This window comes from Apium graveolens, chromosome 2, assembly GCF_009905375.1.
Source record: "Apium graveolens cultivar Ventura chromosome 2, ASM990537v1, whole genome shotgun sequence".
Taxonomy (NCBI): Eukaryota; Viridiplantae; Streptophyta; class Magnoliopsida; order Apiales; family Apiaceae; genus Apium; species Apium graveolens.
In genome coordinates this window covers 20,452,550-20,477,897 of record NC_133648.1, presented here as the reverse complement: position 1 = coordinate 20,477,897, position 25,348 = coordinate 20,452,550, and the positions used below count along the sequence as shown (strand labels likewise).

Sequence of the window (25,348 nt, the reverse complement as noted above, 5' to 3'; positions counted from 1 at the left end):
AACAATGTTGGTTCTTAGATTGTAGACCCTATATGATTTTCCAGCAGAATAACCAACAAATATCCCTTCATCAGCCTTTGCATCAAACTTGCCTTTGTGATAAGGTTGGTTCCTTAAAATGTAGCATTTGCAACCAAAGACATGAAGGAAGTTTAAGGTTAGTTTTCTTCTCTTGAACAATTGATAGGGAGTCATGTCTTTTGCCTGATTGATTAAAGAAATATTCTGAGTGTAACATGCACAGTTAACAACCTCAGCCCAAAAATATGTTGGGAGTTTTGACTCTTCAAGCATTGTTCTTGCAGCTTCAATTAGTGATTTGTTCTTCTTTTCCACCACACCATTCTGTTGTGGAGTCCTTGGAGCTGAGAACTCATGCATGATCCCATTTTCTTCACTGAACAGCCTCATGGTAGAATTCCTGAACTCAGTTCCATTGTCACTCCTGATATTCCTTACTTTAAAATCTGGATGGTTGTTGACTTGCTTGATATGATTGATAATGATTTCACTAGCTTCATCCTTTGATCCAAGAAAATAGGTCCATGAAAACTTTGAAAAATCATCTACAATCACTAGGCAATATCTTTTCCTTGAAATTGATAATACATTGACTGGTCCAAAAATATCCATGTGTAGCAGTTGTAATGTTTCATCAATTGCTGATTCAAGCTTCTTACTGAATGATGCTTTCTTTTGCTTTCCTTTCTGACAAGCATCACACAGTTCATCCCTTGAAAATTCCACTAGAGGCATTCCTCTAACTAATTCCTTTTTGACTAGATCATCCATTGTCTTGAAATTCAAACGGGACAGCTTCTTGTGCCATAGCCAACTTTTATCTTGACTTGCTTTGCTGAAAAGACAAGTAATTGATTCTGCATCTGTAGAGTTGTAGTCAGCCAAATACACATTCCCTTTTCTAACTCCAGTTAGAACCACTTTGTTGTCCTTCTTACTGGTAACAACACATGCTTCAGAATTGAAGAAAACAGTATTCCCTCTGTCACATAGTTGACTGATGCTCAATAGATTGTGTTTGAGACCATCAACTAATGCAACTTCATCAATGATGACATTTTCCTTTGAAATCAAGCCATATCCCATAGTGAACCCTTTGATGTCATCTCCAAAGGTTATGCTAGGGCCAACTCTCTTCTTGAACTCTGTGAGCAGGGTGAAATCCCCTGTCATGTGCCTTGAACAACCACTGTCCAAGTACCATAGATTCCTTCTTTTTCCCTGCACACAACAAAATCAAATCAAGTTGATTTTGGTACCCAAGTTTCCTTGGGTCCAGCCTTATTAGTCTTTTTCCTAGACTTCACACTTCCTGCACCTTTTGACTTAGGTAACTTTGAGTCAACCTTGAACTAACAATGAGATAATATACCTTTAATTAAATAATACGATAAATACACTATATTTTTGTTATTCCCAAGGAACTAACAATGAGATTTACAGAAGGGGGGTTGAATGTAAATCTCAAAACTTTTTCAAGTTTTGAGCAGTTTCAAAAGCTAAGTGTATGATGAACAGATGTGTGTGAATTGCTTTGAGCAGGTGCAGACAGATGTATATTCAAGACATAAATGTAAAGAACACAAAGGCTTTAAAAACTTTTCTGGTGGATTTGTTGTTCCACCAGAGATGTGTATTTCAGAAAATATGTGATACAAATAATTGTTCACAGCTGCTTCCTAGTACAAACTAGATGATTTTCTCTCTATATTTTTCTAAACAGTTCTGGAAAATTCACATCTAATTACTAGCTGCAACTTGGTTTATATATCACCAAGTTTACAAGTGAAGACAAAGATAAAATACAATTATAAAATAGTTCTTCATATATTTCTTCTTCATTTCTCTATCCAATGCAATCTAAGATAATCTGTAAATCTTTGAATACTTCCTTGTTTGCACCAGAATGGAAATGCTGCTTTTTCTTGATTCCTCCAAGAGGCTACCACATTCCAATTGTCTCTGTCAACCCATGTGCCTCTGTCAGCTTATGAATTGTCACTATCAACTGCTATGGAACTGAACATCCGTTGAAACTTTCATCCGTTGATGGCTTTATCCGTTGATGCTTTAGTGACATCCGTTGATGCTTTAACAGTTGAAGCTTTATCCGTTGATGCACTCATCCGTTGATGGATGTTATCCGTTGATGCTTTAGAGACATCCGCTGAAGATTTGTTTCTAATCCGTTGAAGGCCTTTAATCTATCAGTTGATACTACTTCATTTATCCAAAATTACAAGGCATGAAATATTTACAATTAGCCCTCCTATTTGCATATCCACTAGTAGTCAACATGACTTATAATTTTCCACAACTTCTAAGAATTATAACTTAAATACAGAGACTGAAATGTGCTAAAATACTAAACTTATTTCTAAGTAAAGCTACTCTATCAACGGATAGTCAAAGTGGTCTTATCCGTTGAGACTACAAACACTAGATTTCTACTTAAGTGTTTTGTCTAACTTATCATCAAACTAATACATATATTCCTAACAATTTTTATGAAAAAGCATCAAATGTCTTACCATTTTTTAAATAGCATGTTAATGAAAATTATTAATTTTACTTTATAGTCGTAGTTTAATTTATAGGACTTTATGATCACCTCTTTATAAATTCACCATCATTGAATAATATTTTAAACCTAATTTTTTAAACTGAAACATTAATAAATAAATCGATTTAGTATATCTTCGTAGTTTTAAAAGAGCTTGTGACATCTCATGTCAAATTTTGAATATATTTAAATATTGGGTCAAGTTCCAAATGTAATAATGTAAAACCAATCAGTTATTAATTTTGATACATAATATCAATTGACTTTATCGTATAAAGAACTCAAAAATATTATTTTTTTTATTAATATAAGATATTATAAAATTTATCCTTATTGGTAAGATATTTTCGTCAAACTCGTAATTTAAATTTATTAAACCTAGATAGTGATGATGTATTTTCGGCTGGGTCATGTAGTCAAATTTTGAGTATTTTTCATAATGGGTAAAATTCTGATTTTGAAACTAGTAATTTTGATACATATTATCAATTGACTTGATTCTATAAAGACCTCAAAGATATTAATTTTTACCAACATAAGATATCACAAAACCTTTTTTTGTTGGTAAGATTTTTTAGTCAAACTCTTAATTTAAATTAAACCTAGGAAGTGTCGTGGTATTTACAGACCGGTCATTTAGTCAAATTTCGAGTATTTTTTTAAAAAATTGGTCAATTTCTAATTTTGAATTCGAATAAATTGAAATATGTTAATTATAACTTATCTAAATATGTAGTACACATATATATTATTTATATAAGTGTATCTCTTGTCAACATATAAAAAATTAAATATATGTATAATATATTTTTTATTAAAAATATATATTAAAAATGTATGAGACATACTTTTCAAATTAAAAATTATTTAATAAATAAGAGAATGATTCGTTTATCTACTATACTTAAATTTATATCTCAAATTCAATTTTTCAAAACTAACTCTGCAAATATTTTAGTAATTATATTTGAAGTTAAATAAATTGTCGCTATTTTACAACACTCACATATTATGTGTATGATAAAAACTTAACTATGGTTGTAAATATAAATACTAGGTTTCAATTCCTCTTGACAACCTCTTTTATATAAATTTAAAATATAGAAATAAATTAATCATTTTAATAAATTTTTTTAATCTTATAAATATTATTACCATGTTCTGTTATTATATATAGAAGAGACGTGAGTTGCTACTGACCGGTGTAATCCATTACATTAAACACCGTGCAACTTACAAATTCATATATATACCAACTCACTGCACAACGCAACACAAAACTATCTCCATCACGACTCCTTAACCATGGTCAGTCAACTCTCTCTCTCTCAATTTGTGTTTTTCGGTGCCATATGTCTTTGATTTTTGTTGACTGTTCTTTTTTACTGATGTATAATTGAGTTTTGTTTCGAATCTTTTAAATAAGAATCTGATTTTTAATTTGATCTTTGATTTGCCTGCTAATAATTTGATGATGTTTTGTATTTTAGGGTTTAGTACTAAACAGTGGTGTTTAGTTTAGTTTGTATTTGTTTGGAAACCGAAAGTGATTCATAGGAGTACTAATGTAGACATCGTACAATCGGGTCATGTTTCCCTTTCTTACCTGTAAGTGACTCAGGCAATTTTTTTGAATTTTTTTTATGTGTTTTTGGCCTAAAACAAGTGTCGAGAGAACCCTATCGGAGGGTCGAGTGTCCGCCATGGGTATTTGAATATTCTAATTAACGATGATGTTCAACTTTAAACCATTTTAGCCTACAAATTCTACAAAGCTAGCTACAAAATTACCGGTTGCAGTAATAAAAAGCTCACAGTTCTCGGTAATACAAATCACCAGCTTGTGGCTTGTAGGATAAATCAGTTTGCACTTGAATCAACACCTTGTAGAATATGCGTTGTCCTGTTTAACATAGCCTGTACTTATTGATTAACTAAATGTTACATGTTATCAATGGAAAATTGGAGATGAAAGGGGATGAGGGATGCTATCTTCTACTATGTACACTGTGGTAGTATATGTTAATGGTTTTTTTTTTGCAAAAGTACGTATTGATGTTGATCTTTTACTTCTAATCATTTTATATTTTCCATAAGAATTCTTCTCTTAATTTTAGGAGCTAATCTGTGTGTGGGCAGTGCTGTCAGTTGTACCCTTGTTGCTAAAGTTCTAAAAAGTGTTGCTTCGCTGTTTGTGTATGCAACATAGTTTCATAGTGTTTAATTTTTTTTGTTTTCTTGTTAAATTTGTTGTTTTGTCCTGATTACATTGAACCCTCTATGAGAAGTTTGGCATACATTATTAAGATATTTTCGATAATTGTATGCAAAAATGAAAGTTTAGCTATGGCCATATTCTATTCTGCAGTTTGATATCTTGATCCTTTTATAACGTTTGAACATAATTTCACGCCGATTGCAAAATCAGAAATGCTTTGTTGAAACTGATATTTTTTTTGTTCTGCATACAGCAGAGTAGGAGCAAGGAAGTACATTCTGATTTTACACTCCCTAGACCCTAGGTTTTGTTTTTTTTTATTTTTTAACCAGACCTATCAAAACATTTGTGTGCTTCTAAAATGATTGCTTTATAACACTACGGAATAAAGTTGATTTAATATCAGTCAATTTTTCTTTACAAATTAATAATTTTATGAGGAAATACGTATTAATTTTTAGCCTAAAAAGCATCTCTAGTTTTAATATAAACAGATAAGAACATTGTACTCTAATTTTGGTTTTGACCGAGTACAGTATCATTTTCTGTTTATGCATACTAACAGAAGAAGAATCTCTTAATTTGTATAAGAGGATATTGTATGTGAATAGGAGAAAAGAATCATGTTACCCTTAATTGGTCAGTACTTGTATTAAATGGCATCGGTGCCATGCGGGGTTTCAGCGATATTTGATAATTAACAATTATGTGAAATGTATAGGCGAATGCGGCATCTGGTATAGCTGTACATGATGACTGCAAACTGAAGTTTTTAGAACTGAAAGCTAAAAGAACTTATCGGTCAATTATTTTCAAAATTGAAGAGATACAAAAGCAGGTCACTGTAGAAAAGGTTGGAGATCCAGCTGAAAGTTACGAAGACTTTGCTGCAAGCCTTCCTGCCAACGAGTGCCGATATGCTGTTTATGATTATGACTTTGTGACCCAGGAAAATTGCCAAAAGAGCAGGATTTTCTTTATTGCTTGGTAGCAACCTTCATTCCCATTATATAGTAAAATTATAAGTCATCTGTCATGCAGGCTACGCATTACTTCTCATTTACGTGTTTCTCTTCGTTTTTGTTATCAAAGGTCTCCAGATACAGCTAAGGTGAGAAGCAAAATGATTTATGCAAGTTCAAAGGAAAGGTTCAAGAGAGAGCTTGATGGTATTCAGGTAGAGTTGCAAGCCACTGATCCAACTGAAATGGACATGGATGTTATCAAAAGCAGAGCTGCCTAAGCTGTCTTCCTATTCCTAGTGGTTCTATGCCTTTTCTCTAATGTTAAATGTCTATAAATGTCGTGGGGGAACTTGGTAGGTGTTTAGGTATAGTATTACTCTATCAATGGAACCTTCTATTTGTCGAATATTTTTGAAATCTCAAGTATGTTATATACCATGAATGTTATATTTTCAAGCAAATTGATTATTTACATTATGCCATGATCATTATCTTTTAGCGATAAGATAAGCAAACTATCAAGAAGGGATTTTTGGTAGTACATATGTTTGATGTAGCAGATATATTTCTTACAAATAACAATTAGGTCCCCGGCTTGCAGCTAGCAAGAGTGTCTGCTTTTGATTATTTTTCACCTCAGTATCTCTTTATTACTGAACAATATTATGTAATTTATCAGAAAAACATATAATATATACTCGACCACAATTTCTTATTTTTATTTTAAATAACGAAAAGATTAGATCTGCTATATATTTCATTAGTATATAAATTTGACTGTTCCATTTGTTAAACTCTAAATATCAGTTTTCTATGTGTAACTAATTATTTTTGACAAAACGAGGGATATTCGAAATTAAAATACTATTAATAAAAACATTAAATTATATGCTATTCATGATATTAATAAAATATTTGACAAATTAGAGCAATTAATTATGGTAACAATATTAATCTATTTTTACATTTACTTGCACAAATTAGAACCCAGTGTCGCTTATCACTGTTCATTTTTTATTTCTAACTCCCTCTTAATAGTTGTAATTTAAAAGAATGGGGGCTTTTATTAACAATGTGCCACTTTGAACAATTTTTATCATTATTTTAAAAAGGGTAGTTTTTTTTCTATGTAGCATAATACAAAAATTATACAAAAATAAATAAATAAGGAGATTGTACACCACAGTCCATGAGCTTTGTGTTTAAATTAACAGCTAAGCTACTAGTCTGCTACATGGTGTTAAAGCTCCTGATAAGGTAAAGGGATACAACACAAAAAGTTACATGCACTAAAATCAGAACTCACAAAATTATACAAGTTGAGGTATTTCAACCTGATATTTCAAAGATCAATCCTTGTAAGGACTCTCACTTTCTTGATCCCTCAAAAGACCTAGAAAAGCAAGAAAGCCGAAAAAGAAGAAACCACCTGACCAACCACCTCCCCCTCCCCCGCCACCGCCGCCGTCTCCATCATCCCGAGGAGGGAACCCATCTCCACCATCATCAAGATCCGGAGACTTCTCCTTCCCTATAACATTTGAACCATTTTAGACGCACGTGAATAGAATGGCAGAACCTTGAAGTACAGGAATGCAAAAGGCTATGTGCTTAAATTCATAGATAGAAGAAATGTTCTATCATCAAGGCATGCATCCTGAAATCATATACTGATATACGTATACGAGTCGCAAGGACAAATTTTTATTGTTATCAAAACTGCTGATGGCTGATGCTGTTTACTCATACCCCCCCCCCCCTTTCCCTCCCCCAAAATGAAATATAGCATCTGAACTCTTAAAATACTGACTTGCTGAAATTTCTTCATAAATAGGTGCTCTTAACTATGTATATCAGAATTGAGCTGGTATGTCCATATATTGAACATTCATGATGACACCATATAAAAAAATCTCAAATGTACTATAAATTATATACTATACAAGAACTACCGTTTAACATGCCTTTCTACAGGAGGAAATTACCTTGTATTGGAGCAACAGTTATGGTAGACGACTGCCGTGTAACGGTTTGGGTCTGCTCCGCAGAACATCTTGCATTCTGCATTATAAAAAGAAATAAGATCAAGATCTAGTTTACACACATTTCGATATAATTCACTCACTAAGCAGAACGACTACGCCTATAAAGCTTTCTTTTCTAATTCCATTTTCCCTTTTTTTTTCCAGAACAAAGCCTTCTTTTTTAACTTTCTTTTCTAAGAATCCAGTAAGGTCCTACTTAGGAGGGTTTAGTCAGCAAGGCAAGGAAACAAAAATAGGTGTAATATCTACTCTGAATACTAAATTTAATATGACATCTCAAAGCATGCTAACGCATTGTTATGCTCAGAATATAATTTGATTTTTTGATTGACAGAAATACAAGGCAAAAGCAGAATTTTGATAAATACAAAATAATTTCCATTTTATCATGTACCATAAAAAGGTTAAGTTACAAAACGTTATCCATATCTTTAGCATTATAATAAATTCATATATACGTTATCTTTTTCTTAACTGAATATAAACATGAACATTATAATTTGTTAAAGAATTTATTTTACTCAAACATTATACTTGGAAACATTATACAAAGAGTTACCCCAATATAAATTATTCCTCCAATCCAGAATCAAAATTAAAACATGATTTGGTAGAATTTATGGCTCGTAAGCAACAAATTGACTATGTTTGACTGTGTAACTGCACAAATCCTATTTACATCTTGCAAAATGAAGATTTAAGACAATATATGCTGAAAAGCGCAGCCGTGTTTCTATAACTGATTATGTGTGTATTATATATATACATTAAAATAATAGCACATTTTCTACCTATATGCAGTTTATACTTGCCATTATTTACCAAACTTTATACATATTCTTGTTCTGTAGGAACATTATTCTCATGTTTATATAATAACTGATTACTTGACATTCCTCCAAATTGATCGCAAAGTGAACTTACAAGAGCAGCAGCGCAAATTACTGAGGCAGACCACCTTTGTCTAGAAAGTGAGATCGCTTGTCTTCCATCGGAGAGAGGAGACCAGGCAAAAGGGGAGCCGAACTTAAGTGAATGATTTTCAGCAAGAAGCGGACATAATTTTAATGAACTATGCTCAATATGCTTGGTTTGCCTGCTGACCGCACTAACTGTGTTACATCACAATAGAAGAGTTAAGACAATATCATTATTTAGCTAGAAAAATTAAAGGAAGCAAACCCTGAAAATGAGGTTATATCCAGCATTACTATGTTATTCTAGAATTTCTCAGTGCTTGGTGTTCAACAAGGGTCGATAAACACTTCAAGTAACAGTATCATTTCTGTTTTATCAAAATTCCTTAACAACACAATTATACATATATCAAGTTCAGTTCAAATTATATCAAAGAGTATAGCAATGATTCCCATGCGCAACATGTAAGTCTTATTTGTAGTTTTTAAAGGTAAAAAGAGCTCCCTAGAGCTTAATCGCAAACCACAAAGTGAATCACGATATTAGAAGTATACAAAATATAAAAAATCACACACACACACATAAAAATTTATATATTTAATGACTAAATAGTCGATATTAACAATATGAAGAAGATAAAAACATTTCCTGAAACGACTTCTAGTAGCATGACATTAAATTCTGTTCATTGTTTAAGCATAGAAGATTTATGCAATGACACCTACTTTTTTTAATTAAATAGACGGTCACGATTTTAAAGGTCAAATATGGACATTTCATTCTTCTCAAGAAACCCCATCAACCACAGGTATGAACTGTCGAGAGGAAATTAGAATGAGAATCTGAAAAACTTTAATCTAAACTAAATTAAGCCTGTGTAACACTTATATATTTACTATCTTTTGGGATTTGAATGTTCGCTTTAACAGGCATATTACAATTTTAAATAAAGTTATGCACTGGCAGCGAAAGTTGTTTACATATTTATCTAACACCATCCGGGTAATTTGTGATGTAGAACAATTTGATTGGAAAAGAGAGAAAATAGTGGGAGAATGGAAGAAAGAAGCACAAGAGTTGCAGGGAAAGAGGAACGCCTGAGGAAGATCAATGTGCTTGAAGACAAACTGCTGTATATGGTAGTTATTAAATAAGTGTGTACATAGTAGCATGACTTACTGCTGTACTAGATAGTTATTACAAAATTTTTTAAATAACACCTCATTAGTATTATATTATAACCGTATTATTTTTTATTTACTTAATTCATCATCTATTGACTTAGATAGCATTATACTTGTTCCTATAAATTTGTCACATTATAGTTCGTGTCAATGTATGTTATATATTTCATATTTTTATCCTATCAACTAACAAAGGAATATTTGGCTTGTCAACCATCCACCAGTCTGTCTGCAATCAACTCGATTAGGTGACATTGCAACTTGCAACAACTTTATATTGCTTGAACTTGAGAAAGAGCATGGTTGGCGAGTTCTTAAATTGCTACTGACTAAATTTTATATGTATCAAGACAACTGGAAACTCTACGACATTAATACTTGGTTACATACCTGGCAGCCGTGTACCAGGGCTTGCACTCAATGAAGTCATCTTGAAGTATATTATACAAGTACGAGTTCACTGATCACCTAAAAACATTAATATATAAGCATCACAATAACACTTATGGACTTATGGTATAATCTGCAATAACAAAATAGTTTCAAGTGCCGGTAAAGCTTTCATGGCACAAGAATCCTCAGAATAGTACAGCTATATGCTAAAGTCGAGGCATATTAGAGAATTTCATTATTGATAAATCTATTATTATCTGAGTTCTTACTGTACATTAAGCACCATAATCCAAAATCTTACATAAGCATATCACAAGTGTTTACGAAGGAAATATCCAACGATAATATTTTAGCACAAGTCATCCCATTTTCAGAATCTAGTTTCTGCATATTGCAGCACTAAAATTGAATAAAAGACCTTTCTTGTTGAATAATTAAATCTTATTCAAAAGATTCGGAGCAACCACACTCATAGTTCTAGGCTGTGACCTGCCAAGCCAGGAACATAAACAAAGTTTCCCAACAAAACTAGTCACACATTTAACATGTTAAAAGTTATAACAGTGCCTTTACGTACTTCTAGCACATGGAAATAACAGAATTTAACTTTGTTGAACATCAAGAAGAGGAACAAGGCAAAAGAGCAGAAAATTAGGAAGGCGTCAAGCAGTGCGAAAAATCCAGCTAGTGAATCTAGCTTTATTTACGCACAGTTAATTGATATGGTTAGGTACACTAAAAAGAGAAACTTGGCATTTGAGTGCTGATTTAGCTGGTGTAATCTAAGCAATCAGCACAGTTAATGATGCGAACTTTACGCAAACAATCAGATTCTACTGATATCCCCTTCAACACAGTTATAAGTATAAAAACAAAACTCGAAAACCCACTAGAAGCAATAAAGCCAGGATCTTGTGAGTTGTGACTCCAATTATACAAACTAAACAAGTAGCTTGGAACATTTTGGTAAATTTAATTAATAAAACTGCAATCTTTGTAACACAATCTACAATATTCACTAATAATCTTTATCTAATTCTTAAAACATAAGGATCAAGAACTAACAACACAGAACAGCATAAAAATCAAACTCCAATACTTCATTTCTTATAACAATAATAAGAATTCACATTCAAGAATTCAATTAAAAAAAATAATTATACCCATATGTTCCAAACAAACTATGCTATATATATACACACATGTATATATACCTGTAATGAACCCGGCTGTTGTTATGCAGTTTTGGGGGTCATCCGCTGTCGTGAAATGCAATGTCTCCTGTATGGGCATTTCGGTACTGGTTTATCTCCGCTCAAACTAATTTTTTAATTGTTGTAAAATTCGGAAACTAGTATTGTTTGGTAGCAATTAATAGAATTGAGTATTAATTGAAATTAATTTAATTAATTAAATAATAATATATAAAATTCTATTTAAATTTTATTAAGTTTTCATAAGATTTACAAAAATAATATTATATATCGTTATTTTATATTTGATATTTAAATGGTGTATACATATTTTTTATAATTGATTTATACATAATAATAAATACTCACTATTTAGTAGTTAGAAAATTAGTATATATTAATTAAATATAAATTCGTGATCTGCTAAATAGCAAATCAATTACATGAAATGCATCAATCGAGTATATTTTCAGGAGAAATAAAAGTAATTTAATTGAAAAACTTATTTAATTATTAAATATTAGGATTTAAAAGCACGTGATAGTTCATATAAGTTAATACACACCCATGTATATATACCTGTAACGAACCCTGTATTGGCACTTATAGCTGGGTTTGTATCCTGGGTACTTTACATTCTTCATTCATTCAGCTCTGCTTATAACTGGTATTCCAATCCTGTTAGTTTTTCTTGGTAAGATAATTAAACTGCAAGTGCCTTGAAATATTGCCACAAGTCCACAACTTCATCTAACATCGAGTTAGTTTATGACATGAACTGCCTTTTCATATAAAAAGTTAAAAAAACATATTTTGGGAACAAAAGCACTGAGCAGATCTTTGCATTTGCTTATTGCACAAAACTAGTGTTAGGCCCGCTTTTGGTCATGGGCCCTAAACAGGTTCTCATGGGAACAATGAATAGTTGGACCCTCATGTATGGCCTAGAATCGGAGAATCGTGAATTAATGTGACTTGGGTTAGCACATGCGGACTGGGCTCATGACATGCGAGCTGGGCTCACACATGTAAGGTGGGCTCTCACACGCGAGTTGGGCTCAGGTGCCCACACGCGAGCTAGGCTCAAGTGCCTTCACGCGGGCTGGGCTCAGATGCGCATTCAAGAGCTGGGCTCAGGCGCCCACACGCGAGCTGAGCTCAGGTTCCCACACGCGAGCTGAACCCATGATCCCACATCTTATGAAAACGAAGGAAACATTGTATTTATTAATTGAAAAGGAAGGCGGTGTGGGTCGAGATGACCAAGCCGGCCCGCATTAAAGGACTTTGTGTGCAACATGGAAAGTGACTCATAGATGATCGGGTTGCTCGTAGATTTCGGGGCCGACAGAGGTTGTTCCTACAATTACGGGAAGAAATGCAGAGGTGTCGCGAGATTGTAGGAAGCATGTGGAGCCGGTCGAGATTTACGTGACTAATTGGCCGAAGGCCTGACTTTTATCATGGGCTTGGGCTGCACAAGTTGAAGAACCTTAACCCTAGCCAATGTGACTTGTTCCCCAAGAACTACGTGAGGCTTCATCCATATAAATAGGGTACGTAGGCACTTGTATGAGACATGAGTCGACACTTGATAGAGAATAACAACCCCTATTCTTTCTTAAGGAGTCAACATACAAGCTCAACCACCACCATACATAACCTTCCTCAGCCCTCAAACACCGTCCTTAATCCTTATTCCACCCATCAACCTCCACAACACTGTTATACGAAATTCTCCCTATAACAACTAGTAAAGTTTCAAAGAAGGCTTGGTGACCATGCTCCTGCCTCAGTTTCTCTCTGTTTCTGAAAATTATGATTAATTTTTGTTCTAAATTTTGTTATTTCTAAAAATTACTATAAGATTTTTTGCCAGTTTACTTACTTTTCCTATATGTTTTTTTGCCAATTTAAGCCTGAAGATTAGGGAATAGGAACTTATTATATATTCAAAATTTTAGTTTTTGTAAGATCAATGAAGTTATAGCCTTCATTTAAAATAAAATTAAGTAGTAAACTTTGATTTGAGATTCGAACATCACATATGTTGTACATTGAACTGGTTAATTTTTCAATCTCCCGCCATTTCTTTTTCCTACATAGTAACTTAAACTATATATGTGAACGCGATGAGATAACTCATATAAATCAAATATTTAAGGGCTTATCTCTAATTGTCCGGGTTCGATCATCGCTCTTCTCAAGATTTGTTAGAACGGATCGTATAAGTCCAATTATTAAAAAAACTTAATTATATATATGAACTACATGATTATTTAAAGATGGGTATGCCTCCAGATGGATACTTGCCATTTCCTGCCTTATATCTCCTTACGACAATTATTAGTATATATGACGTTTGCTGACTTTTTTTAAAACTGTATGGTTGAGAAGATGCTCAATCTTTGCCATCAAGGGAATAGTTTATTTAGCTAATTATATACAAGAAACATGATAATAAAACTAGGCAATAACAAAATGGGTACAACAGTAAAAAGTTTCAGCGGGATTTAAATATATATGAGCTAAGTTATTTCTGTTATAGTTGCTGAAGGGTTTTTTAAATTCTGGTATTTAGTGTTATAGTTCTTGCATTATGTCTTAATTTTATTTAACTTTCTACACATACAGGTGGTCTTTAGGTGCAATTATGTATGAAATGCTTGTGGGTTATCCCCCATTTTATTCTGATGATCCTACATCCACTTGCCGAAAGGTATTGTGTTTCTGTGTAGTTTCCTATTGTAATCTTCACTCTATATTTATAGAAGTTGTGTTCATGAGGTAAATACATTGGGCATGTTATATATGTATAGGTGCACAAGTTTTAATCAATAAATAAATGTAGTTATATATGTGTTGTATACCGAAGCTGAGGACTAGTATTATGCAGTTTTACGTATGTTGGCCAATCTAACTAGAGCAGGGGAGGAGGCACAACTTGTGACAGCAGAGGCTATGGTGGGCTCCGGTCCAGGGGAAAAAATATTCAAAATTTTTATATTACCCGACCCAAAATTTTAAGACTTAGCCCAACCCATATATAATTATTTTGGATAAAAAAATATAGAACAAATTGATGTACAGGCGTGACTTACTGACTTGAAAAAAATAGAGTGAAACACAAGAACTAAAGAAGGAGAACTGGAGAGTTCGTTGAACACAAATTCAAGAGAAGGTAATGAAATCAATTATATTAAGTTTTTGTTTAATCGCCTTCATCTTTCAGGTTTAAAGAGTTACAGCCTTATAGAGCAAGCATATGGAAAATCAAGGGAAAAAGGGGAAAACATTATTGTCATTTTTCAAACCAAGTGGACCTTCTTCGACTAATACCAATGAGGTAAAATCCCCATCTAGTATTGATATTGAAGAAAATGCAGCTAGGGCTGAGATTGAGGAAATTGAAATTGAAGAACCGATTTTAAAATCTTGAAAAGTTGAAATTGATATTAATACCCTTGAACGGGATCCTGGAATTCGGATTCCTATATGGCAGCATCCCGTTAATCAACGAGATGAAATTAGACGAGCTTATATCAAAATGGGTCCATATCAACCTAAATTAGTAGAGTATCCAAAAACAAGATATGGGTCACAAACACAATACCGTAGATTTCAATACTCATGGTTTGAAAATTTCGTTGGTTAGAATACTCTCCGAAAAAAGATTCAATATTTTTTTTCATGCTTTTCAAAATAAAGCACCTCTACATCCTACATTTACCACTGATGGATTTAATTGTTGGAAGAGGGTTAATGATGGGGTCAGATGTCCACTTTTAATGCATGTTGGAGGTCCATCTTTACCACATAGTAATGCAGTGTATTGTGTTCAAGATTTAATGAAAGTTACGGGACATATTGATAAAGTGCTTAATACCTAAAGTTTAGAAGAAATCCAGAAGAATCAATTGCGATTAAAGCAACAATTGAGAGTATTCGATGGCTTAGTTTGCAAGCTTGTCCATTTAGAGGTCATGATGGATCTCCAAATTCTAGCAACTGTGGTAATTTTATAGAGTTGGTCAGATTTGCAGGTCGGATGAATGAAGACAATAGTGATATAGTCTTAGAAAGAGCTCAAAAAAATGCAAAATATTCTTCACCAAGTATTCAGAAAGAAATTTTGCATATTTTGCAAATAGAGTGAGAAGCAAAATCCATGAAGAAGTTGGAGATGCAAAATTTTGCATTTTAGTTGATGAAGCCAAAGATTCTGCAAATAAAAAGGAGATGTCTATTATTTGAGATTTGTTGATCGTCTTGGTATCTTACGGGAGCGTTTTTTTGAGATCGTTCATGTTCCAAACACCGTTGCTTCAACATTAAAAGAGAAAATATCTACCATTCTCTCTCGATATAATTTGCATATCTCTAATATGAGAGGTCAAGGGTATGACGGTGCTAGCAATATGTCTGCTTTTTGAAATGGACTTCAAGCTCTATTTCTTAATGAATGTCCTTATGCCTATTACATACATTGCTTTGCTCACAGATTACAGCTAACATTGGTTGGAGCTTCTAAAAAGAGATTTATATTTGGCTATTTTTTCAAAACTATCAGCCATTGTTAATCTTATTGGTTGTTCTCCCAAATGGCACACTGAGTTGCATTCTGCTCAAGCTATTGAAATTGCTCGTATGGTAATTTCAGGTGAACATGATACAGGTAGAGGCATTAATCAGATTGGTAATCTACATCGGAGTGGTGCCACTCGATGGAGCTCGCATTTTGATTCTATTTGCAGTTTAATTGATATGTATGGTGCAACCATTTCAGTGCCTGAAAGTATTGTTGAAGAAGGTACATCTAGTTCACTACGTGGAGAAGCCGGAGGTTGTTTGATAATTATAAAATCTTTTGATTTATTTTTACACTTCACATGATGCATAAAATCATGGGGATTACTGACTTGCTTTGCCGGGCACTACAACACAAGTCTCTTGACATTGTAAGTGCCATGTATCTGGTCTCAACTACCAAATCACTACTTGTTACCTTGAGAGAAGAAGGATTTGATCATCTCTTTGTATATGTACAATCCATTTACACGCAATATGGAATTGAAATTCCAGATATGAATTCTTTGTACAAAAGCGCAACAGGACACTCATGCCAGCAAAAAGACTCGATGACAATCTGCCAGCACTACCATTTTGATATATTTAATTCAGCAATAGATTTTCAGCAAGAAGAGTTGCATTCCAGGTTTAGTGATGAAGCAGTAGAACTCCTTACACTCACCTCTGCTTTAGACCCTAAGGACAACTTCAGATCATTTAAAGCTGAAGATATTTACAAGCTGGCAGAAAAGTTTTATCCAGGTGACTTTAGTGAACAAGAATTACATTATTTGAGAAATCAACTTGAGCATTATAAACTTGATGTGATTCATCATACAAGCTTTCAAAATATGACTACTATCAATGAATTGTGTCACAGATTAATTGAAACAAATAAGGTGCAACATTATAATTTGATTGATCGGTTGATTCAACTTGTTTTGACATTACCGGTTTCTACCGCCACTGCCGAAAGGTCTTTCTCATCTATGAAACTTATTAAAACTGCTCTACGTAATAAAATGGAAGAGGAGTTCTTGGCAGATTCTATGTTGATTAATATTGAGCGAGAACTTGTTGAAGATATAGAATCAGATTCCATAATAGATGAGTTTTATTCTATGAAGAATCAAAGGTTACAACTCAAGTGACATGTAAGATTTCTTAAAATTCAATTTGTTCCCACGTGTTAGGAGTGGCTATTTGATTTATTTTTTGAATTTTATAATTTCAGTACAGTTTTCTGCAGTTTTGATTTTCTGAACATGATTTTCATGCTATTTCTTGCAGTACATAGCACCTGATCCCCATGTACTAATGCTGGTATGGTCTATGTACAGTATGTTGATTTGCTGATTTAAGGCTGATGGTTTATGTTGCTGCAACTTACAGTCGGTAAGTAGTTTTTATATTATGTTCTGCATTTATTTAGTAGCCCAGGGTATTTTATTTTCCTGCCTCCACCCTTGAACTAGAGGACCAAATGTAGTTTATTTAACTAATTTTGTAAAGTCGTTCGTGGTGGAATAAGTTTTAACTAATCTCTAGTCTTCTCTCCCAAATTTTCCTATCTGAAAAGTTATGACATTATAAAACCATCATGCTTCCACGTCCTATAATGAAGAGACAACTAGACATTTTTCCATTTCCGTTGATATTGATAAATGACGGAAGTCGTTACTTAGCAACAGTTTGACTGTGGGTTTCCTTGTTATGAAGGCTTATTATGATAGAGGCCTGACCCAAAGTCGATTCTAAAATTATCTTTAAAAGTAGATGAGACCTGTTTGTCTTTCTGTCTTGTTTCCCAGAGTAGATGAATCCTTTGTTGCTGTTGGCAAAAAAATATATGATGCTTACATAATCTCTCATACTCATAAAAAATATATATATATAAAATGGCTTTCTGATTAAAATGTATAACTTATTTTTGACAACCTTGTTTCCCATGCTCAGGCTAATTTGCGACGTGCTGACTTGATTGCCAAGCAGCGTGCAAGAGACGATGCGGTTATGGCTTTGGAGGTATAATCAGTAGTACTCTGTATTGCTAAATTTTGAAGACTAAGTTAATACCCTTCTCTTTGGAGTTGCTTTCTGCTACCATTATCTTACATTGCATATGTGAAAACTGGCATTATTGTCTTATATCTTCGAGACTTATGCGTTCTTTATGGTTTTACAGTTTATAAAAGACATCCATGATATGATGGTGAGCAAGATGTACACGCTGTGAGTTCCTCTTTTGACTGTAAATTTATTTTTTCTCATTATATATTCGGATCTTAAAAGGCTTGATTCCATTTTACTGATGTCAGACCTCTTCATATGAGTAAGGTTTCCTCATCTGCTAATAAGATGGCAGGACGTATAACACATGAAAAAAATGGGATTAGCCCCGAATTCATTCATGGGGAGGTGTTTGATGTCTAAAGTTCTGCAGAGTGTAGATGAAGCAGAGTGTTAGAGAGCATATGATTTAGTTGCTGAAGTGTATATGTCAACCTTTGACTGCTCAAAACCTCCCGAGAAAGTACGTTCTACCTTTTCCACTCTTAAATCTTCAACTAGTGTTCAAACTTTACAATTTTTTGTGCCATTTGATATGATAAACTGAATGTTTCATATGTTTGTGCAGTTAGTGATCACGAGGTAGATTCGTTCAATCAGAGAATAATACACTAAGTCGGGTGATGTCCTGCTTCTAGCAACATTTAGAAGCTATAATTCAATCTTGAAACATTTTTACGGATCAATGTATTAACAATTTAGTTTTAATAGAATAGGAATATGCAAGTCATATTTGTTTTACTCACTAATATGAGAATGATAATATTGGAATATTTTTTTGTTAATATTGAATTCATTTTTTGTTGTTATTTTGGTCCAAAAGTAATTTGATTGTTGTATTGTGTAAGCAGTGTAATAATTAAATATACATCACTTTTATTTTGTATAAATTGATGTCAACCAATAAAATATAAATCAGTTTTCGTGAGTGTAAACTGATGTTTACAACCTATATAGACATCAGGACAAATTGATGTTTAATTGGTCAGATAGACATCAGCTTTTCAGGATAAAATCGATGTCTAAAGGGGTAAAAGACATCGGTATATGATCGATGTCTATAATAGACATCACCGATATCTACATCAGTTAAGAAATAACATAAACATCGGTCAGAAACTGATGCCTATTAACCTTTTTCTTGTAGTGAAATGTTATTAACCATGACATGTTATCAATTTGTAGTAACAACTGGACCTACGATAGCTGCATTTAAAAGTAGCATTATTGGGAACCTCATTGTTGTCGAATAAAAACTAGGGTTTCTGATCTTCGAGCTTTAATGGTTGTTCTCGCGATCGTGGACTGACTGTCCTCACAAGATGCCTACGTATCTCTATGTTATAGAGAATCAAGCCAAAAATGTAGTTCTAAGTTGAGAGGTAGATCCCTTTATATAGAGATGATTCTAAGGTTAGACTTGTGCTGGGAGACTTGTTGGACAAGTCTCCAACTTAGATGGTAATTAAGACTCCTGTAAGGCAAGTGATTCTAGATCCTTCCTTGTAGGAGTTAGTGTTCATGTTGGACGTCATGTCTTTGGTCTTTCAGCCGTATTGGGCATAGTTCGTGAACAACTTATGTTTGTGAATTTTAATGACTTCTGCTTGTGGGTCTTGACGACCTCGACTCGTGGGCCTTGACGACTTGGGTCGTCTTTAGTATGTGACAGGTCTTGATCAACCTGATTTGTATTGGGCTTTGGACAAGAATATCAAGAGTAATTAATATGACATTTAATGTGTCTTTATGACGTATTTTCTATCCATATCATTTTCCCCTATCTTTCGTGAAAACTATTCAAGCTTTCGTGGAAGTTATAATCGTCTATTCGTGACTCAGGTACTTTCAACCCTTCTCGGGTATCGGCCCTTCATGGGTATTGGCCCTTAATGAGTATCGTCCATTCATGGGTATTGTCATTTTATCGTAAAGTGTGGAGTGACCTACACATTTACAATGACTTATGCATTTTTGGTGCGAGTATATACACTTAAGGCCTTAGCACAAGTTAATTGAATAGTGTTTGACACTAAACAGTTTTAATGAGGACTAAACAGCAAGCTTTGATCACCTTTTAACCTTCGTCAAGGTTAATTATAGGGTGAAAGCTGCTTACAGGCCCTAATCGAGGCTAATCGACCCTAAACAGGGCTAATTACCGTACAAGCTGCTTAGGCTTAAAATAGCCTAACTTTAAGCTAGAGCACACTAATTGGCCTTAATCGAGGCTAATTGGTCCTAATCGAGGCTAATTTATCCTAATTAGGGCTATTTAGTATGCACAAGCCATTAATTATTCCTAATACACACTAATCATGTGCGTAGATAAGTTAAATGACCCTAAACAAGGCTAATTATATCACATAAGCCACTAATTACCCTTAATTCAGGCTAATTACGTGTTATATACACTAATCGGCCCTAAACGGGGCTAATCCTCACTAATTGGCCCTAATCGGGACTAAGTTTAAAATCCTAAAAATTTCAAAAAAAATCCAATTTTTTCCATAAATTTTCCAAAATTTTCCCAGGAGGGTCACGGGAAGTCCTCCAAGAGGCTCTGGATCAACCTTCGTGGAGATTCTGGTCGGCCAAAGGCCTCTATGTGGAGGACTCGGCGCCTCTTGGTCTTGGTCGGCCAAGGAGCCACCTCCGTGGTGGTCCTAGTCGGCCGGGTCGTGAACGTTCTCCAATTTTTATTATTTTTTGCAAGAGGGTTTACGCGGCCTCCAACCTCCCTATGGAGGACTCGGCTCCTAGGAGTCTTGGTCGGCCAAGGAGCCACCTCTGTGGTGGTCCTGGTCGGCCGATTCGTGGAGTCTCTCTAAAAATTTTTCTACTTATTCTCGTGAAGGTTCTGTACTTTTTCTCGTGAATGTTCTGTACTTATTCTCGTGAACATTCTGTACTTTACAAAACTTATTTTCCTCCGAGGATTCTAGTCGTCCTAACCCTTCCATGTGGAGGACTATGCATCACTGACTCTTGGTAGGAAAAAATCTCACCTCCGTGAGCATTTGACTCTTCACAAAACTTATTTTTATGAGTGTTCTAGTCTTCACGAAAATTGTTTCCGTGGACGTTATAGTCTTCATGAAACTTGTTCTCAAGGATGTTTAGGTATTCACCAGGAGCATCCATTGGCTCTAGTTCATGGTTTTCTCAGGACCTTCACTTAGGGGACATCCCTATTGGTTCCAGGCATCTGTAGACGTTCTTTCGAGGACGTCCCAGTCAACTTAACCCTTCCATGTGGAGGAGTCAGCTCCAAGGAGTCTTGGTCGGCCTGAAGACCAAGCCCTTGAGGCCCTGGTCGGCCGGGACTCCATGTCCAGAGCTTCCTGGACGTTTGGGACCTTGTTTCGTGCAAGTTCTTGAACTTCAATCTTCTCAATATCGAGTCGTGGCTATAGAAGGCCATAAGTGTTGGCTTAAGAGCTAAACTTTGCTCTGACCATAATACTTTCATTAATCATTACGATTAGCATAATCAGCCTTGGATTAAGGCTAATGTCTTATATTAAGCTTTTGTCAAGCTTTTCTCGGAGGACTGATGCGATAGCCAATATTTTTGTATCGATTTATCACTTATTATGTACTTTCCTTTCAATACTTGATCCTTTTATTGTCATTTCATCGGTCTTTTTTCGAGTGCTACCTGCTAGCACGAATCAGACAGAGCTGTGATCTGCTATAGCAAGTGCCTCTTTTCCTATAAAAGAAGATGAGAATGGCTCATTTTCATTCACACCTTCATTTCTGAACTTCTTTCAAATCCTCTCAAGCTTAAAAGCTCTCAACTTCCCAAGTTTTTAGGATGTCCCAAGGTCCTTACAGCAAGCCATCTATCTCGGCTCAGGAGGCTATGAGCGAGCCACGATAAGGTCATTGAAAGGTATAACTTTCTTTTCTCCCTTCTCTCTTAATCATTGTTCTAACATCTTGAAGAACATGTTAGATGAGCGAGCTATTGAGTACCCGAGCACTGTGCACTTTGATGCCTTCAAACATAGAAGCATGCTCGGTGAAGAGGATGTTAACGTGATCAGGTCAAGTTATTCCTGGCCCGACTGTATCAGGTTTTCAAGGCCAAGTCCAATGAGAGGACTTGCAACCTAAGTAGCATCAGAATGTATGTGTATAAAGTGGCGCTGAAATCTGGGCTAGGTTCCCTATGCACCCTTTCATTCCCAGACTCCTTGCCGAGTTGAAGGTTCACCCTTGTCAGCTCTACCCCAACGTATGGGATTTCATCATCATTTTCATTTTAAAGTGCAATGACCTTGGAATTACTTTGAGTGTCTTGATATTTTGAAGTATATTCTTATTGAAGTCATCTCCTTCCTCCAGGCTCGGCTGGGTTCTGATTCAGTACAGGCCTCGTTCCTCATATTTTGAATACTCACTCTTTTCATGACTCAATTCATCGGTGGAATAAAAAGTTCGTGGTCTTGGAGTGGAAGAATGGTGACTAGGGGGCATACTTCAAATGTGATTTTAGATGTCCTATAGACAGTGCTCGCTATATTTTTCACCTCACAGATGTTGAGCTCTACGCTCGTGACCTTCTTATCGAGGATGATGGATGAACCCCTTATTTGAAGTTTGTTACAAAGACAAAACTAGTGGAGGCCGACATTAGCAGCCTCTCTATAGAGGGTATTCATTTTTATTCTATCTCAAACTTGATCAAGTTTGTTATAATATCTATCTTTACTTCGTTTTATTTCAGCTGCCGAAGCCTTGGATGCGCTGACTGACATGAGTGATATGATTACCGGGAGGATGGCTAGGGAAGATACCAAGAAGGCGAACCGCATTCCCAAAGTCGTGGAATTCTTTGAGGCTTTTGGCTCCAGAAAGAAGAGAGTCTAGGGCTCAGATGGAAACATAAAAATCCCCTTTGAATCTTCATGGGGCATATCCTCCAATGACTCGATGTTCGGGAGTCCAACCCTTGCTCTATAATGGTCCAAAAATTGCATTACTCCCCCAGACCTTGTTCATATCTCATCGGGTAAGAAGCTACTCGAGGCCGAGGTATTAGGGGCTCACGCCTTGTAGCAGGTACTGTTACATTATAAAAAAATTTGTTCAAGAGCACTTCTTTTAGCTTTAGCAGATCCTGAACTAACCAAGACATCCTCCCGTGAGGTCTAGGTCGGCTTAGACCCTCTATGTGGGGGACTCGACCCCCTTGAGTCTTGGTCGACCGGGACCATACCTTTCTGAAGGTCTTGGTCAGCTAAGACTCTCCATATTGGGTACTCGGCCCTCTTGAGTCTTGGTCGTCTTAGCGTCTTATCCCCGTCTTTCGTGGATTTAGCTTTTTTATGACATCTCTTTTTGTTTTCTCTTCCAGGACAATGCCTACTTTGCTGCATCCTCTACACTGAACATCAAAATGAGGAGTGACTATACGGCACTGCAAGTCTCCATGGACAAGATGAAGACCTCTTCAGAGGAGTGGGAGCCTAAGGCACATCAAGCGGAGGAAGAGTATGCTCTCTTCGAGAAGAAGCACTCGAAGGAGATGGAAAGGAGGAAGATGAAGTGGAGACAACTCGTGCATATGTATCATAAGTCTAAAGAGTTTCTCCTGATGATGGATGACCATGATGATTAAATGCATCCTATGAACCTAGCAATTGGATGGTAAAGGGGTGCCAAGGATGTCCATAGCCTGTATGCAGACGTAGTTGACCCGAGCCATCTCACTTGTCCTTGGGTAGCTCTTGTGGTTGACCCATCCGGACAGGCCTCCGGGTCTGTACCCAAGACCACTCGCCAGTAGTCCCTATCCAGTTTGAGTCGCGGGGATTCTGGATCTAAAGGCAAAGCTCCTTCAGGAAGCCCTATCTCCAAGAAGGCTCTTAATGAGAAGATCCGGGAGCCAGTTCCATGGAGTAGTAGCTCTTCCTCCAAGGCTGGCTTAGATGTAGATGGTGAGAGGAAGAGGAAGACGAGGGGGAGGATGAAGTAGCTCATGGAGCGGGTAATGAAGATGAGGAGGATTTTTCAGATGATTGATCATGACAGCCTTATTTACTTGAACTTTGTTTACTTGAACTTTTATGGTTTGTAACCTAACTGTCCCTTAGGACCGATTCGTGATCCTTCAGGATCTTATCTATGCATCATTGGTTTGATTTCATACTAGTTTTTTTATTTTCGGCATTTGGTCCTTCGGGACTTACATTGCTTAGATGCTCGTACTTAAATAAATTTGTAGACAAGATGATAGAAACAAACTTGTATAAATAGGTAATATCTTTGAAAAACAGGTTCAACCCTTACATAAGATGGTTTCGTCGACCTTATTTATATAGCTACTATTAAGTACTGGGAACATGTTATGAATGTCCTAAACATAATAAACCTTCAGGTTTGAAGTGTGTCAAGTGCGGGGCACTTCATCACCGTTCAAGGTATTTAGCTTATAGAATCCTCTTCCTAATATCTTTTTGACCTTATAAGGCCCTTCCCAATTAGAGGCTAGCTTTCTTCTCTCCCCGACTCATGACGCCTCAATCTTCCTTAAGACCAAGTCTCCTTGCTGAAAGAACCTTTCATTAACCCTTCTATAATAATAGAGGGATGCTTTTCGTTGATGCACTGTATTGCGGGCGTTGGCTTCATCTCTGACCTTTTCAATAAGATCAAGAGCGAGTCTCATAACTTCTTCATTAGTCTCTGGCTCATATGCTTCAACTCTAGGTAATCCATGGGTAATTTCTAGAGGTACCACTATTTCGGCTCCATAAGCCAGCATGAATAGGGTAGCTTCAGTTGTCACTTTATAAGTGGTTCGATATTCCCATAGTATAGGCAGTAGATCGTTCGCCCAAGTGTTCCTCGATCGCTCAGCCCTTTTCTTGAGTCCATCAAGGATAATCCAGTTAGCAACTTCTGTTTGTCCATTTACCTATTGATGAGCAACCGAGGTGAAGCAAAGCTCTATGCTGTTATCGTCACAATACTCCTTGAACTGTGCATTATCAAATTGTCACCCATTATCCGTAACAAGGATGCGTGAGATTCCAAAATGACATATCACATTTTCCCAGAAGAATTAGGTAAATTCCTTGATGGTTATCTTGGCTAGCGCTTTAGCCTCAATCTACTTGGTGAAGTAGTCCATGGCTACCACAATGAACTTCTTTTGTCCCGATGTCAAAGGAAATGAATCTGTTATAAAAGACATGC

The 25,348-nt window shown here is 35.4% G+C and overlaps 3 protein-coding genes across 3 annotated transcripts; 2 read left to right on the top strand and 1 right to left on the bottom strand.

The window, feature by feature from the left end:
• The first annotated feature begins 3,754 nt into the window (after positions 1-3,754).
• Positions 3,755-6,249, top strand: LOC141707086 (actin-depolymerizing factor 1-like). The gene is made up of 3 exons (XM_074510070.1): positions 3,755-3,892; positions 5,524-5,789; positions 5,895-6,249. Exons 1-3 carry the CDS (start codon positions 3,890-3,892, stop codon positions 6,043-6,045), a joined length of 420 nt encoding a protein of 139 aa, XP_074366171.1. The 5' UTR covers positions 3,755-3,889; the 3' UTR covers positions 6,046-6,249.
• Positions 6,250-6,842: 593 nt separating this feature from the next.
• Positions 6,843-11,653, bottom strand: LOC141707085 (uncharacterized). The gene is made up of 5 exons (XM_074510068.1): positions 11,522-11,653; positions 10,305-10,382; positions 8,737-8,924; positions 7,753-7,828; positions 6,843-7,298 (listed from the first exon to the last, which is right to left on the bottom strand). Exons 2-5 carry the CDS (start codon positions 10,342-10,344, stop codon positions 7,117-7,119), a joined length of 486 nt encoding a protein of 161 aa, XP_074366169.1. The 5' UTR covers positions 10,345-10,382; positions 11,522-11,653; the 3' UTR covers positions 6,843-7,116.
• Positions 11,654-16,404: 4,751 nt separating this feature from the next.
• On the top strand, positions 16,405-18,502 carry LOC141686320 (uncharacterized). Its single transcript, XM_074491363.1, has 5 exons — positions 16,405-17,204; positions 17,304-17,358; positions 18,026-18,094; positions 18,255-18,301; positions 18,388-18,502. Exons 1-5 carry the CDS (start codon positions 16,405-16,407, stop codon positions 18,500-18,502), a joined length of 1,086 nt encoding a protein of 361 aa, XP_074347464.1.
• Positions 18,503-25,348: the final 6,846 nt, after the last annotated feature.

Excerpts from the sequence above, each read along its gene's own strand:
- LOC141707086 (XM_074510070.1), top strand. Across the intron at positions 5,790-5,894 it reads AGGATTTTCTTTATTGCTTG|GTCTCCAGATACAGCTAAGG; the intron begins GTAGCAACCTTC and ends TTGTTATCAAAG.
- LOC141707085 (XM_074510068.1), bottom strand. The coding sequence starts at position 10,344 with ATGACTTCATTGAGTGCAAGCCCTGGTACACGGCTGCCAG. Across the intron at positions 8,925-10,304 it reads CCCTGGTACACGGCTGCCAG|TTAGTGCGGTCAGCAGGCAA; the intron begins GTATGTAACCAA and ends GATGTAACACAG. Across the intron at positions 7,299-7,752 it reads AACTGTTGCTCCAATACAAG|GGAAGGAGAAGTCTCCGGAT; the intron begins GTAATTTCCTCC and ends CAAATGTTATAG.
- LOC141686320 (XM_074491363.1), top strand. The coding sequence starts at position 16,405 with ATGGGGATTACTGACTTGCTTTGCCGGGCACTACAACACAAGTCTCTT. Across the intron at positions 17,359-18,025 it reads TTTTCATGCTATTTCTTGCA|GCTAATTTGCGACGTGCTGA; the intron begins GTACATAGCACC and ends TCCCATGCTCAG. Across the intron at positions 18,095-18,254 it reads ATGCGGTTATGGCTTTGGAG|TTTATAAAAGACATCCATGA; the intron begins GTATAATCAGTA and ends ATGGTTTTACAG.